At 51.5% G+C, this 13,724-nt stretch overlaps 1 protein-coding gene across 1 annotated transcript in view; it reads right to left on the bottom strand.

The window, feature by feature from the left end:
• Nucleotides 1-7,614, bottom strand: part of Vax2 (ventral anterior homeobox 2) — a 29,031-nt gene extending 21,417 nt beyond the window's left edge. The window contains exon 1 of the mRNA XM_027934503.2: nt 7,320-7,614. Coding sequence (XP_027790304.1) covers nt 7,320-7,566 — 247 coding nt within the window. The 5' untranslated portion in view covers nt 7,567-7,614. The remainder of the gene's footprint in view (nt 1-7,319) is intronic.
• Between the last annotated feature and the right edge of the window lie 6,110 nt (nt 7,615-13,724).

Below are 13,724 nucleotides of genomic sequence, written 5' to 3'. Positions count from 1 at the left end.
ATAAATAATATCAACAAGTAAGAAAAAAAGCTAAATGTCCACCAACAGGGCAAAAGTTACATCACATACATTATGGTCCATCCAGTCCACATAAAGAGAATACTATGCATCTGTAAAAAACAAACAAGAAGTTAAGACCCAAGATATATTGTAAGAAAGAAATAATACAGCCACATTGACTTGCATAAGCATAAAAAATAATCTAGAACATATTAGCGATTAAAAAATGGCTGCCTTTGGTGCAGGAACTGGAGGTTTTTCACTTTATACTTTAAAAAGTTTTGATCAATTAATTTCCTGTTTTACAATTAAATGAAAATGTTGTTCAAATTGTCCTGTAAACTTTATGAAGCAGCAGTAACACTGCTAGGAACTTATGAATCCATTCAGGAAAGGCACAAAACCCCTTGATTTGGAAATTCATTTCACAGTGTTCATGTTGAGGAAAAACAATTAAGGTTCTTCCAGAGGAAATTAAACTTTCTCCAAGCAAGGGAAAATTTACAGTAAGGGACAGCATGAACTAGGTTTTCCATGCTCATATAAAAACTTACTTTTTTTTTTTTTTTAAAAAAAAAGGTAAGCTGAAAAACAGCCTATAGGACATGATTTTGCTTTTATTTATGCTTGTATATGAGCGTGGAAACCTCTCATGGAAAGATACACCTGAATGGTGGCTATTTCTGGGAGCCTCCTAACGCCTCTGGTTTTGTTTTTGTATGCAGTAGGTATTATTCCCAATGCCTCGCCCGCTTCTCGGGGTTGGACCCAGGAGCGCTCTACCACGGAGCTACATCCCCAACCCATTTTTATTTTGACTAGAGACTCATTAAATCGCCCAGGCAATTCTCTAATTCGCGATCCTCCCGCCTCAGCCTCCCTAGTATACTGCTGGGAACACCCACGTGCGCCATCGCGCCGGGGTGAGCACTTATTACTTTTTGAATTTAAATCCTCTACCTACGTTTTTATATTTTAAGCTTAGTCATGCCCGAAACTGGACTTCAGGAAGTCTCCTTCCCACACCCTGGCTGGCAGGCTGCGCGGGAGGACACGGTGGGCGGCCGAGGATGGAGGAGCCTCGGAGGAGTCAATGCTTAATTTAGCAAAACAGAGAAACCTAGCTTCAGTTGCCGGGCTTTTTCAGTGGTGGGCCGCGTGGTGTGAGTTGGAGGAAGCAAAGACGCTATTAATCCAGCTATTTCTCTCTATTCTGTGGTTACTTTTGCCGGGGCAATAGAACTTCAGCTCCAGCCGAAGGCGACCCTGCCCTTCCCAGGTGCTCCAGTTCCACCCGACCTCTAGATGACCTTCCCAGCCCTGGAGGGCTAACTACTGTGGGGGGCGGGGAGGAAGATTAAGGTTTTTCAGGTTTTGTGTTTCAGTGGTTCCCAAAGTTTCAAATTGCACAAACAAAATTCTAAATATAAGGTGTTATCAATTTTATATTTTAACAATTACATCGTGTGCTCCCCTTATCGCCGTTTCATATAAAGATATTCTCATGTAAGTGCGCTGGCCACTTCATATCTAGAGAAATACATGATGTTGATGATTTCCTCTCCTTTCATTTATTCGACAAATACTTGAATGACTACTGTATGCTAAGAACACATGTGGGGAAATCACATGGCTTTGGCAGACACAGAGTCCACCTCCTACTTGGTCCCCTTGCGGCGAAGAGGGGAAACTGGCTCCGGACACTCTTGACTTCAGCCGGGCTCTACCCCGGTCGGCTGCGGGGACAGGTCAGGAGCCACGCAAATCCCCTAGAGCAAGTCAGTATCTGCGTAGGGTCATTCGTAACTAGAATCAGTCCCGCACACAGTAGGTGCACATTTATGTTTGTAGAATAAGTCAACTAGAAAGAGATGATCTGAGGGGTCCCCGGGCCTTTGCAAGCTTCCACTAGAGCCTTACAATGCCCTTCTCTCCCAACCTTTCCTCCCAGAGCACGGCCTTGACTTTACAGGGTGTGCCCACACGTAGTTCCACAGGACAGACCCCCGCTTGCCTGCTGCCACCACTTTCTGCAGTGCCCCATGCCACCAGGCTACACCAGGCTTCCGACAGCCGGAGAATCCGGGAGGAGGAGACCCCTGTACCCGCCCCGCCGGATGGGGTAGCCAGACACCTAGGTTACCCTGGGTCCGGAGAGAGTCCAGGGCAAGCTCATTCATCCTCGATGTCTTCTTATCAGAGCATCTCAAACTGGGGGACCGAACAGCAACCAGCGGATGCACAACCGGGGAACTGACTGCTTACTGACTCTCGGAGGACTATCAAAGGCCAACCATTATTTTATACTAAGCAACAGGAAGTAGAAGGCAAAATGTATATGTTCCCCAGGCCACGCTTCCCAAAGTTAAATCGAATTTTTAAGATTTACCAACCAGCGGGGGACTTGGGGCCAGGGGATAGTTGAGGAAATGGCGCCTGGGCCTGATTTAAGCGTAGATGCCCTCTCTCCTTCCAGAGAGTGCGCAAAGAGTAAGACTTGAACCGGGTACACAGACGCCCCGGGATGCCCACCCCTGTCATCCCCTCTTTTCTTCTCTGTCCCAGATACCCACTCTCTCCAGAGCCACCCGGGTGTGTGTGTGTGTGTGTGTGTGTGTGTGTGTGAGAGAGAGAGAGAGAGAGAGAGAGAGAGAGAGAGAGAGAGAGGTGTGACTACTACGTAGAGGCAGAAATAGCGCGAGAGAAGAGCCATCCAACTCCCCCACCCCCTCTGCGCGGTTCCGGGGGGAAAAAATGAAGACTGGGCAGAAAAAGACCCACCAACAAGATGCATTTGACTGCGGTCTGCTTCTTTTGCGTGTGGGGGTGGGGTAGGGTGGGGATTGGGGGTGGGGAGAGGATCGTGAGCATATAAAGGGGAAAATAAAGACCCAAATGCTAGTGTTCTGATAAAAAGGAAAAACAAAGCGACCCCAAGAAAATAAAAAAAAAAAAAACTTGATACTCTCCCCAAACACTAAAAGATAAAAATAAAAACAAATATAAGAATTCCTAAGTATGGTCCTCTGCATAAGCTGTTTAAATCTTTCAAACCCTCCCTGGCGTCTGGCCTGGGTTATTGTATCTATCAACAGACAGATTTGAGAGTAAGGTCTCGCGGTCCGCGGAGGCCTCCATGCCCGGACTGGCAGCTTGGTGCTCATTCCAAATGTCACTGACCTCCATCTTTGTTGCCCAAACGCCTGCTCCGCAGGACTAGGCCTGCAGCCCGGGGCACAGTATCCCTAGGCCCAGTGGCCGCCAAGATTTCAAGTGGAAATCGAGTGATGCCCGGCGGGGCTGAGCCCAGACTTGGCTGCTGACGAGAGGCGTCAGATTCCGCAGTCAGCTCCCAGCCAGAGCCTCTTAAACCCCTTGATTGGAGCTTTTGGACTAGTCTGAGGGAGGTAGGGCTCCGCCGGGTGCACGCCATTGTCTGGTGTTTTGGAACGCGATTCCAGATTGCCTGAGGATTCTCCTAGGGGCCAGACCCCACTAAGGTTGATCCTCCTTTCTCTCAACACCAGCATCGCGGGAATTGTCCAGGCCAAGCCAGAGGCTTGGCTTCGCGCCCCTTTCCCCCACCCCAGCACCCTGCGCAAGGAGCAGCGCACTAGCGAGCCGGGATTTTTTTTTTTTTTTTTTTGCTGATGGATAGATGGATGGATGAGTCACTCTTTCAAGGATCCTGCCATTATCCCGCCCTCCTGCTTCCAGAAGAAGGGGCATGGAAGATGCTTCTTGAATGGAGTTTCCAGACCCACAGACTGGCGTCTAGACCCGAGGGTCGCCTTGGGTGAGCCAGTGCCACTGCCAAACTGTTGTCCTTAAAAATACGGATGCGCATTCTCGGATTTATCAAGATGTACTATTGAATTTATATCTGGATTAATGTGGAAAGAACGTAGTCACGTCGGAGTGAGCGCGTGGGAGGGTGCATGGTGGCGGGGGGAATTGTGGTTTAGAGTTGGGCCTTGTCTTCTATAGGGATCCCGGCTACAACGAAAAGGCGAGTGCACAGCTGGCCGCTTTAGAACCACGCTCGCTTTAGAGCCACGGCTTGGGGAGGCCTCTTTCTTCTATTCGCCTCCCTTGGGCGGTTGGTGTACCCTTTCCAAATATAAAACAAAAAGATCCTTCCGTCCCCACCCCTCACCGGATGAGAGGCTATGCATACTAGGTGTGGAGCGGCCTGCGGGGCTGTAGGTCTGGGTGGAAGCTTCACGGAGTTCGGAGGTAAAGCATGCGATGTGCCAGTTATGCACCAACGCCATGCTTGTGCGTTTGTATGGCGAGAAGCAGCCTCCATTTTGAGGAAGGGTAGGAAGAATAGTCAGCCTCCCTATATTCACAGAGGCAGCCAGAGGCTGGAGTCATTGGTCAAGCTGGTCCCACCAAGGGAACTGGGGAGGACCAACCGCCTTCTGTGGTCTGCAAGGTGGAGCTGATTCTTCTTTACCACCAGCCAATTTTTGACCCCTGGGTTGCTCACTTTCCAATACAACCCAGTCCCTGGGCCCAGAGCCACAGGGGACCCGTTGGGGAAGGGCTGGGGGACTGGTGAGTTGGAAGAGGTCTCCTACACATAGGTCCATTGCCCAACCCACTAGAAATGGCTTGTGGGTCACCTGGAGTTAATCCTCCCTTCTTCCTTCAGCAAGTATTTTAAGAGATCTGCTGGGTGTTTCCAGTTTTACTGAGAGCACCTCTGAAACTTAGCAAGCCTTTCAAGGTAAGGGCTATTCGTCCATTTGTACAGATGAGGAAATAGGCACAAAGACAAAGGAAGTTGTTCAGAATCAAAGGGTTGTAAAGCCAGTATTCTAAATGAACTTTGCATAATTCTGCTACCCAGACTGTCCTCCTACTGCCCAGTGCTGAAGACTCCTTCAGCAGATCTGCTGCCCTGGGGTGGGTCCTCAAGAAGGGGAATACACAATGAAAAAGAATCTGAAAAGATTCGGAGGGAGTGCGGCCCAACTTCAATAGTAACCCAGGCTGAAAAGGCTAAGATCTTCCTTTATTATTATTATTATTATTTTGTATTCTGCACTGAACCCAGGGCCTCCAGCATGCTAGACAATCTCTCTGCCACTGTATTTCAATCCCAGCCCTCCTTCCTTTACTTTGGGAGAATGTATCCTCAGAGGTCAAGGACAAAATGCACTTAGGATCTATGGGAGGAACAGTCATTCTGTAGCCAAGGCACTGTGGACTTTCCTTTGCCAGAACCAGAGCTGTTTCACTTAGTAAAGCCCCACCCTGACCACGAGGGGCTGCCAGTGACTGACACAGGTGACCCTGACAAGGAGGGATTAGTGGTAAATGACATCCTGGTCATTTCAGGTCTATAATCACCTCCTCATCATTAAATGGGGAAGGGCAAAAGGGATTTATGAAGGTTTGATTTGCCTTTTATCTCTGTTATGTGTCTAAATAGATCCTCTGTGTTTTATATTTAATATTTTCACTATATTTTAAAAATATAATGGCATTGCTATGTGTATATACATTTATAAAAGTATACCCCCTGAAGATGTACACAGGCTGCCCTGCATATAGGGACATTCTATGTCTCTCTGGTTTAGAAGGTCCCACTAACAGGGTGGAGGGTCATTTTTGACTCCTACCTTCTAAAAGTCTACAGCTGGCAGCTATTTCATTGACATGTGCACAGAAAATTTATTGGTTCTACACATCATGTTAATAGAATGGAGAAGTTGGTAGGTGAGCTCAGAATTCACAATTGTCTTGGCAAAAGGAAATACACACCCATGATGAGGTGTGATGTGATGAGGTAGTGTGTGGGTCTGGTAGGACTCAGTTTCTACATCTCTGGAGGCCCTACAGATTTCCTTAATGAAACCAAACTGACCGTTCACATGTTGCACTATGGATATCCCACAGCCTATAGAATGGAATCTAATTTAATCCTAGGTGCCCAACAGGTCCACTCACCTGCTGGAATACCTGATGGTGTATTGCCTTGATTCAAGCCTGATCCCAGAGCAGCAGTGCCACCCAATATGCTGGTGATCACACCAGGTCACAGTAGTGTTTCCCAAACCAAGATCCCTGCAGTTATGCTGAAGACGGTTGTCCCTTACCTTCATGTGAGAGTGCCTCCCTGCTATACCCTAGTCCTAAAAGCCAACGGGCCTCTGGAGGCGACCGGCTAGAGCTCAGATTTGGTAAACTCGGATCTTCAGGAGGAGGAGGAAATCGGCTCTTGCCAGTCCCCTCCAGAGGCCTGGTGGCTTCTAGGATAGGTACTCAGGAAGAAGAGGATGGAAAGAGGCAGCGAAAGGAAGCCGAGCTAGCGATCCGAAGATGGAGCTCTGGCGAGCGGTTACCCGCGAAAGCGGACTCCGGGATGGCCAGCGGCAGCCGACTGCAGCCTCCGGCCCGAAGCCTGGGGACCAGCTGGGGGTAAGACCCTAGAGACTCCTTTCTCCTCCCTTCTCAATGGGCGAGGCCCAGATCAAGTGAAAGCAGACCCCTCAGCTACGTAGGAGACTGGCTTTAGGGGCCTGGGAGCCTCGGCCTCCCCGGGCGCTTGCAGGAAGAGAGTGCTGGGAAGGCGAGTTCCGCGCTGAGAAATGGCCAGGAAAGAAGACAGGAGACAGGAGAGCGAGGGGCAAGGGAGAGAGGGAAGGACGCAAAAGGAAGGCGGGGGAAGGCGGCGCCGAGAGCCAGCTGGGCCCAGGCGCCGCTAGGAAGTGGGAACCGGAACAGCAAAGCACAGGCAGGCTAGCACGGCGCGCGCCGCCCCCAGAGAGCGGTGCCCTCTCCCGGGAGCAACTCCTGAGGATCCCTATTGCCGGGGATGGGAGACAAGGCTGGGCAGGAGGAGAGGAAGTGCTCTGGCAGCTTAGCGGAGCCTGGGCCTCTTCCTCACGCGGTTGTCCACTCTGGTTCCCCCCACGTCTTGTCCCTGCGGAGCGCATGTGATGCTTTTCTCCGTACTTGCCCTAAGGGACACCGGACAAGAACTCGGCTCTCAGCATCCTGTTCCCCAGACTCATATCTGTCTCCACCACAGTAACCAACCGGGATGGGCCTAGAGAGAGGGGACGGGCCAAGAAAATGAGAACAGTAAGGCGGAGAAACGGGGACTTCTTCCATTCGCTGCTTTGTCCCTTGCACTCAGCTCAGTGTCCAGCACACAATAGACGCTCAAAATAATATTTGCTGAAGAAAGCCTGGATAATGAATGAATGAATATATGAATTGGAAGGTGGAGGAGTCAGGAAAGTCGGAGGCCCTGATAGGGATAGGGTACGAGCCCAGTGGACCAGAGTCCTGGGCTGTCGTCTTACCTCGTACCAGGATGCGGCGGCAGTGGTCCGCCTCGCCGGGCCCGGACTGCCCATCACTGTCTGCGCTGCTCTCCTTGGAGCCCGCAGGGCTGGAGGCCGAAGTCCCGGCAACCTCTTTTGGGCTTCCGCCACCCCCGTCAGCTTGCAACTCCACCGCTCCGCTGAGATCCCCGTTGCGCCCACTGCCGCTACCAGACTCCGCCCGGCGTGCAGGGCCGCGGTCGCGCTCCGCGCCCCCATCGCCCATGTCGGCCGCCACTGCCGCCTTCGCGGCAGCCTAGCCCGCCTGGGCTGGCCGAGCCCGCGGCTCCCCGCCCCTCGCGCCCCCCTCCCTACAGCTCCTCCGTCCGCCCCGCCCCTGCCTGGCTGCTCCTCCCCTCCCTGCTGATTGGGCAGGAGTCAGGGTTCTCGGGCTCTCGGTGGCTCACTGGGGCTCTGCGCCTTGCGGGAGGCGGAGAGGGGACGAGGAGGGGGAGGAGGTGGTGACCCCACTCTTCCACCCCTAGTTCTGTCCTGCTCGGAGCCCGGCAGAGGGAGGCTGGGTCTGCCTTGGGGTTCTGAGGAACACCCTACACCCTTCTCCTAAAGTTTATCAACCTCCCCTCACTACCCCCCAATCTACTCCCCTCCCCACTCTCTTCGTCCCTAGGGAAGCGCAGTTCCGCGCTCCCGCCGGTTCAGCTGGATCAATAACCAAAGTGCGCGAGGAAGGCGACCCAGGCGAGATTGAGCAGAGAACTGGAGGTTGGACTTGCTCGAGCGCTTGGCGGGGTGGGGAGGGGGGGAGACAGGGCCGCAGGCCGGGGGTTCAGTGCGCCACTCTGCAGATTCATACCCACATCTACACTCATGAACACAGAACACAAGCCCCTTCCTGCCCTTCTAGGAGAGCAAGAGCTCTCCTGGGGTAAATGAGCCTGGGAGAATGGGGCCAGGAGAAGACCGCTACACCCGCACCCTGGGGTGTGTATGAGTGTGTAAGTAAGGGAGGGGTGACGTGTGAACAGACAGCCAGATCCCGGAGTCAAGAGTGAGACTGAGATCTTGGCGGGCAGCAAACGTCCCGTCTCCCCTAAACCTCTGAGGTTTTTGCTCAAGAGAACTGCATCTAGAAACAGGGATAGAACTCGGGCATTTCCTTGCGCTTTCTCTTGCGAAGCTCCCCCTGCTCCTTGCTCTGCGTCCAGCCTCCTGGGACCAGTCCCGGCTGGGATGCGGGCGAGCAGCGCGGGGCCGCAGGTGGGCGTGGATGGAGCCGGGGAGGATCTGGCTATGAAAAGCTGGGCATTGAGGGTCCCTGGGCACAGCACTTGGCTTTCTGAGACGTCCACGTGGGCAGTATTTTCGAGTTTATCTTCACTCTAGACAGTGCCAGGAGGTGCCAGCCCGGATTTCCCTTTCTTTGACTCAGAAAGGGGCAAGAAAGAAAGAATGCCCAGGGAAGGTGTGCGTGCAAATATGTGTGTGCCATAGGGGCTGTGCCCCATCCCCCAAATGCTCTAAGCTCAGAAGTTCTTTGCCTTTTCTGAACTGCTGGAGTGTCAGATGCTAAGTACTAGCAAAGGTGTTTCAGTATGTACCAGGATCTGGTCAAAGTTTCTGTGAGAGGGAGGCTGTGGATTCCTTGGTGTATTTGTGGCAAGGATGAGTGCCTCCGTGACTCCTGTGAGGGGTAAGCACAGTGTGTTTGCAGTGTGCATATGAGCCGTTGTGTGTGTGTACGTGTCCAATTCCAGATGGCTCTAGTCAAAAGAGAGGTGGTTGGGGGCTCACCAATTACTTAATTGGGAGATTCTCAATGACTTCTTTAAGAATTTGGGACCCAGGAAAAGAGAGGAGGGTAAAGAAGACAGAGGAGAAGGCTTACTGGTCAATACTAATGGAAAAAAGACAGGAGAGAGTGAAGGAGGAAGGAAAAGAGGAAGAGAAGAAGGAAATACAGCCACAAGTTATATGAGTGGGTGATTGCAGAAAGGGGATTGGGCCCAGAATAGGTGGTAGTTGTGTGCAGTGGGAGAACAATGTGGACTAATTGTAAGAGCTGAGATTGTAAGTCCAGGGAACCTGATTGTTGGAGTGTAGGGAAAACAGGTGAGAAAGGAAGTTTATTGAATTACAGAATGGCTCTGGGGGAAGTGTGACCCAGCCAAATCAAGCTTGGCTGAAGGGGATTCCTGCAGCTTCAGTGCTGTGAGCCCTGCACTGGGCCCCTCCTAGCCTGGCCCCTGGAAGGTAGCCAAGCTCCTCAAGGACCCCCACCAGGGCCAGCACCATCCCCTCCCCCAGTAGGATGCTGGCCATCTCATCCTCTAGCCACCTCCACTCTGCACTCCAGCATTTCTTCTCTCTGGCTTTCAAATGTATTTATTTTTATCCAAGTAAGATGTGTCCAACATAGAATTATATTACAAGCAGAAAGCACTCAACACCATCTCCCCACCCCCAGACCTCACAGTTCCTCCTGCCACACACAGGCCTGGGTTTCTGTGCAAACACAAGTGGAACAGCACCTGCTGGACCCTTCGAGGTACTTTTTCCACCGTCTTCATTTTTTATTTCACCAACGGCAGTTTTCCGTACCAGTGACTCAGAGCTCCATTCCAGCGTGCTTTTCTGGCGTCTATGGCTGAGTTTCTGAGCTCACTCACTGGTGAGTAGGGCCATTCTCCCGGGAGAGGCTGGTGGCCTCCGGTCTAGTCCCGCGAAGCCAGAACCTGGGAGGTTCCAACAGCTTCCAGTCACTGGTTGCGGGGGAAACTCAGCCGGGACCGCTGGTGTTGTCTTGGGAGTTCCCAGACTCCTTTCTCCCGCGCCCTTTATTCTGCCTTTTCTCTTGTTCGTTTTACGTGGTACGGGATTCGGCCTCGGCAGAAATTTCGGCTCTTTCTTCCCCGAAGGCCTGGGCAGCGCAGGGCGCACAGGAATCCGATGAGGAAGTCAGGGCTTCTGCGCACGGAGGAGGCCAGAGTGCGTACGGAGGTGGGGGTGGGGACTGGGTCTCCTCTCCAAGCAGCACCCCTGTCCTAACAGAGACCTCAGGCCGAGGCTGGAGTCTGGGCAACGCTTGAACCCAGGCTTTCCAACTCCAGGCCGCTGGGGCCTCCCCTACGATTTCCCCGGCTCGCTGTCCTTATGTCCCAGCTCCTTACCCAGGAGGCCGGCTGTGCGCGGTCACAGAGTTCCCACTAGCGCGTCCTTCTATTCCGGGAGACCGCGTCCTTCCGCTGTACCTCCTGCTGGTCCTAGATCTGCAAGGCTTGGCGCACTTGTACCAGGATACGGCCTCTTGGCTAGGTCGTGCGTCTGGCTGAGCCGAGGGCCAGGAAGTAGGTTGTGGAATGATGTCTGTCTCTTCTGAATATGACATGGCTGGGGCGCCCACCTTGAGGCGACGTCTGGCTCTGGGACCCCAGCTATCTAGCGTAAGACGCAGAATTGGAGGCGTTGAGTCCGTCTGGAGCGAATTTGTTGGGATGGGAATTTCTCATCCGGTGGTTGGGACCAGAGAACCAGTGTCCTGAGTTTACTGATCTCGCCTTCGTGATCAGTCTCCACTTGCGGCCTCACTGACACCCCAATCGGGCCAAGACCCTAGGGACTCAGAGAGAATTTCCTACGGCCTCTGCCTCCTCTAACATTTTGGAAATCGACTGAGGAACCTGAATATGAGGGAGGTGGGAAGAGGATCCCAGTAGGTAGGGGGCAGGGCAATGACCTAAACTCAGTGGCTCTGCCCTATTGAAACTCCAGTGTAGTCCTTCCTTGGTTCCACACAACCGCTGCAGCCTGATACATACAGCACAGTACAGCACAATGACGGATATTAGTTTCACCGCTCTGGAGGAACTAGTGGGCTTCCTCTTGGGGGAGGAACAGACAGGTTCAGGGCCGGAGTCAGTTGCTGCGTCCTGAACCCTGGACCCGGAGGCAGGTGACATTACCATCATGCATTCCTTATACAGAATAACAGCAGGTCCTCCGCTGTCAGTGGAGAGGAATGGGGAAAGAGTCCGCAGGAAGGTCGCCCCTTCTTTCAGCTTCATTCAAAGAACTCTTAGATCTCGGTTTCTCCAAGAATCAAGCAAGCACTCTATCAACTGAGCTATATTCCCAATCCCTCTTTTTTTTTTTTTTTTTTTTGTGGTGGTGGTGGGGATTGAACCCAGGGTCTTGTGCATGTGAAGCAAGCACTCTACCAGCTGATCTATATCTCCAGCCCCACGAAACAGACTAACTTGGGAAAGTGGCCATCCTTTCTGGTCTGTCTTGCTTGGAATCATAATCCAAGCTGTCTCTACAGGGTATGGGCCTGTTCTGGTCATTCTTGAAGAACATCCGGTAGGGGGATCCATCCACCTCCTACTCACCTTTTGGCGGATGGAAAGAACTTTCCCAGGTTTAGTGACGCTGGGCGCTTGCTCCCAGTTGCCTATGGATAAATAACATCAGCCTTCCTCCCAGACCCCTCTAGGGTGAGAAATGTGAGTCCTGTCCTAGTGCTAGGGGAGGAAAGGTGTGTGTGAGGAGGGTGTGAGGCAGATAGAAGATAAAGCTTACCTGGGTTCTTAAGGGTTACTCATTACCTTTCTTTGGAGCCAAATAATCCTTCAATGCCAGTTCCCCAATAGCTTCTGCCACAGCCTTCAGTTCTGCATCCCTGTCAAGTGCTCAGAGCCTGTGCCTGAGCCTGGTGTGGTAGGGGCATCCCTGTATACCCAGAAACCAGGGAGGCTGAGGCAGGAGGAGCCCCCGCAGGCTCAGCAACTTAGTGAGAGTGTCCCAAAATTTAAAAAAAAAAAAAAAAAAAAAAAAACTGTTTGGGATGTAGCTCAGTGATAAAGCACACCTAGATTTAATCCCTGGTACCAAAAACAAAAGTAAAAAGGCTGGAAGTGTCGCTCAGTGGTCCAGAGCCCCTGTGTTCAATCCCTAATGTGTTTGTGGGGGAACCTGTGTCTGCCCCCCTCTTTTGGTACTGGAGATTGGAACTCAGGGGTGCTTTACCACTGATCTACATCTTCAGCTGTTTTTTTTTTTTTTTTTTAAATTGAGATAGGGTCTCCCTCAGTTGCTGAAGCTAGCCCCCAACCTGCACTTCTGCCTCAGTCTCCTGGAGTGGCTGGAATCACAGCCTGTGTCACTGAGTCACGCTGTGTCTGGCCCTTCTTTTTTGTGTGTATTCTTCAAGGTGCTCTAACAGGTGTACCAGACCAGTTCTCCAGGCCTGAACCTGGACCCAGAACAGCCAGCTTTTTTTCTTGCTTCTTGACTCTTTCTGAGGCTGGGGCCAGGCAGGCCCCTCTACTCAGGACTCAGGGGTGCCTTTCTGGTCACACACTTCCTTCTGGTCCTCCTTCCTGGGGTCTCTGTCAATCTGTACATTTCTCTAATCTTTTGTTCTCTCAGCCTGTAAATCTCCCCACCCTTACCTGGAGGCTCAGAAGGGTCCAGTTCTCTGCCCTGCTCCACTTACTTTCTGTATGGGTCTCCCCCATGCCTCTCTCCTCCATGATTTTGGTGCCTTCCCAAAAGTCAGTGGCAGCAATTGCTTTGTCCCCAGAGAATTCAATTCCCAAGACCATCACAGCTAGAATGGGAATTTCCCTTCAGTAAAGGTGCTAGGTACTTGGGGTGAGCAGAAAGGGACACTGTTGGAATTCTGACACCGTTTAGGAAGTACAAGAGAGATGAAAGAAAAGATCTATATCCTATTTCTTTCTGCAACCTCCAGCCCTTGCCTTGAAGCCAGACTTCTGTATTAGCATGCTAGAGAAGGATCCACTGTCCCACCTCCCCACCACAGGAGGTTATTGACATTTTAAAAGAAGATGGGTTGCTAATGGGATTTTTTTTTTTTACAATGGGCATTGTTATTTTTGCAAAACAATACAAATGCCTTTATTTCTGAGAGGAATAGGAGTGCTGAAATCCAAGAAGGGCAGTTTCAATAGTAAGCTCACTGGCAGTTCTTTCTGGTGGAAGAAGAGGTGCTGGGTCATAGTGAGGCTCCTCAAATTCTGGTGATTAGTCCCCTCCTGGATAACTAGCTGCCTGTAATTTCAGTCACTGTCTCTCTTCAGCTAATACAAGATGACTGAGGCACATCAATGACTCTGGGATTCTGCTCTAGGCTTTAGGAACACCAGGAGGGTGGATGGGAGACTGAGAAGCTCAAGAGATCACTACTGCTGGACATGGTGTCATACACCTGTAATAACAACATCCTAAGAGGCTGAGAAAGGAGAATCAAAAGTTAAAGGCTAGCCTGGGTGGTAAGACCCAATCTCAAAAATTTTAATTATAATAATTATTATTATCATAAAGGCTGGGGATGTAGTTCAAGGTCTATCTGGGGGAGGCTATGAGTCTAGGCAAGTTTGTAAAGAAGAACACAATGGAGGGACT

Source organism: Marmota flaviventris, chromosome 14 (assembly GCF_047511675.1).
Source record: "Marmota flaviventris isolate mMarFla1 chromosome 14, mMarFla1.hap1, whole genome shotgun sequence".
Taxonomy (NCBI): Eukaryota; Metazoa; Chordata; class Mammalia; order Rodentia; family Sciuridae; genus Marmota; species Marmota flaviventris.
The sequence above is the reverse complement of the archived record's forward strand: the minus strand, read 5'-3'. Positions and strand labels throughout refer to the sequence as shown.